At 39.0% G+C, this 436-nt stretch overlaps 1 protein-coding gene across 1 annotated transcript in view; it reads right to left on the reverse strand.

Moving 5' to 3' along the window:
- The window catches only part of LOC119593840 (DNA repair protein REV1-like), a 12070-nt gene that overhangs the window by 1719 nt on the left and 9915 nt on the right, over window positions 1–436 (reverse strand). Inside the window, exon 13 of the mRNA XM_037942869.1 lies at window positions 70–351. Within this exon, the coding sequence (XP_037798797.1) occupies window positions 70–351 (282 nt within the window). The remainder of the gene's footprint in view (window positions 1–69; window positions 352–436) is intronic.

Consider the following 436-nt stretch of genomic DNA (forward strand, 5'->3'; position numbering starts at 1 on the left):
TACTTTTTTTTTCTTTTCTTTTCTAAAGAACCATAAAAACAACTTTCATAACTAGCTGGCTATCATTACCTCTTCAACACCACAAAGATGTGGCACTTCTTCCTTTTCCTGAAGCATTTGGCCTTCTTCCTGCTGCACATGCTCTGGTTTTTCCTTTCCCACGTCAGGAATACCATTGCTCACATCCTCTCCATGCACTTGCACATCCTTCACTGGCAATGCCCTCTCCAGAGGTTTTACTTTTTTGGGTGAAATCTTTTTATTTTGATTCTTTGCCAATTTCCCCTTGGGTTTTTTCAGCGGCAATGGGGCCTGGAAGTCATCATCCACCTTGCTTAACAATTTATTATTCTGAAACAAGAGTTGCTGCATTCAGAGATTTAATCTGTATATATAAGGATGAAGAGAAGCTTGTAACAGTTCAAGCAATTCTTTA

This window comes from Penaeus monodon, chromosome 32 (genome assembly GCF_015228065.2).
Source record: "Penaeus monodon isolate SGIC_2016 chromosome 32, NSTDA_Pmon_1, whole genome shotgun sequence".
NCBI lineage: Eukaryota > Metazoa > Arthropoda > Malacostraca > Decapoda > Penaeidae > Penaeus > Penaeus monodon.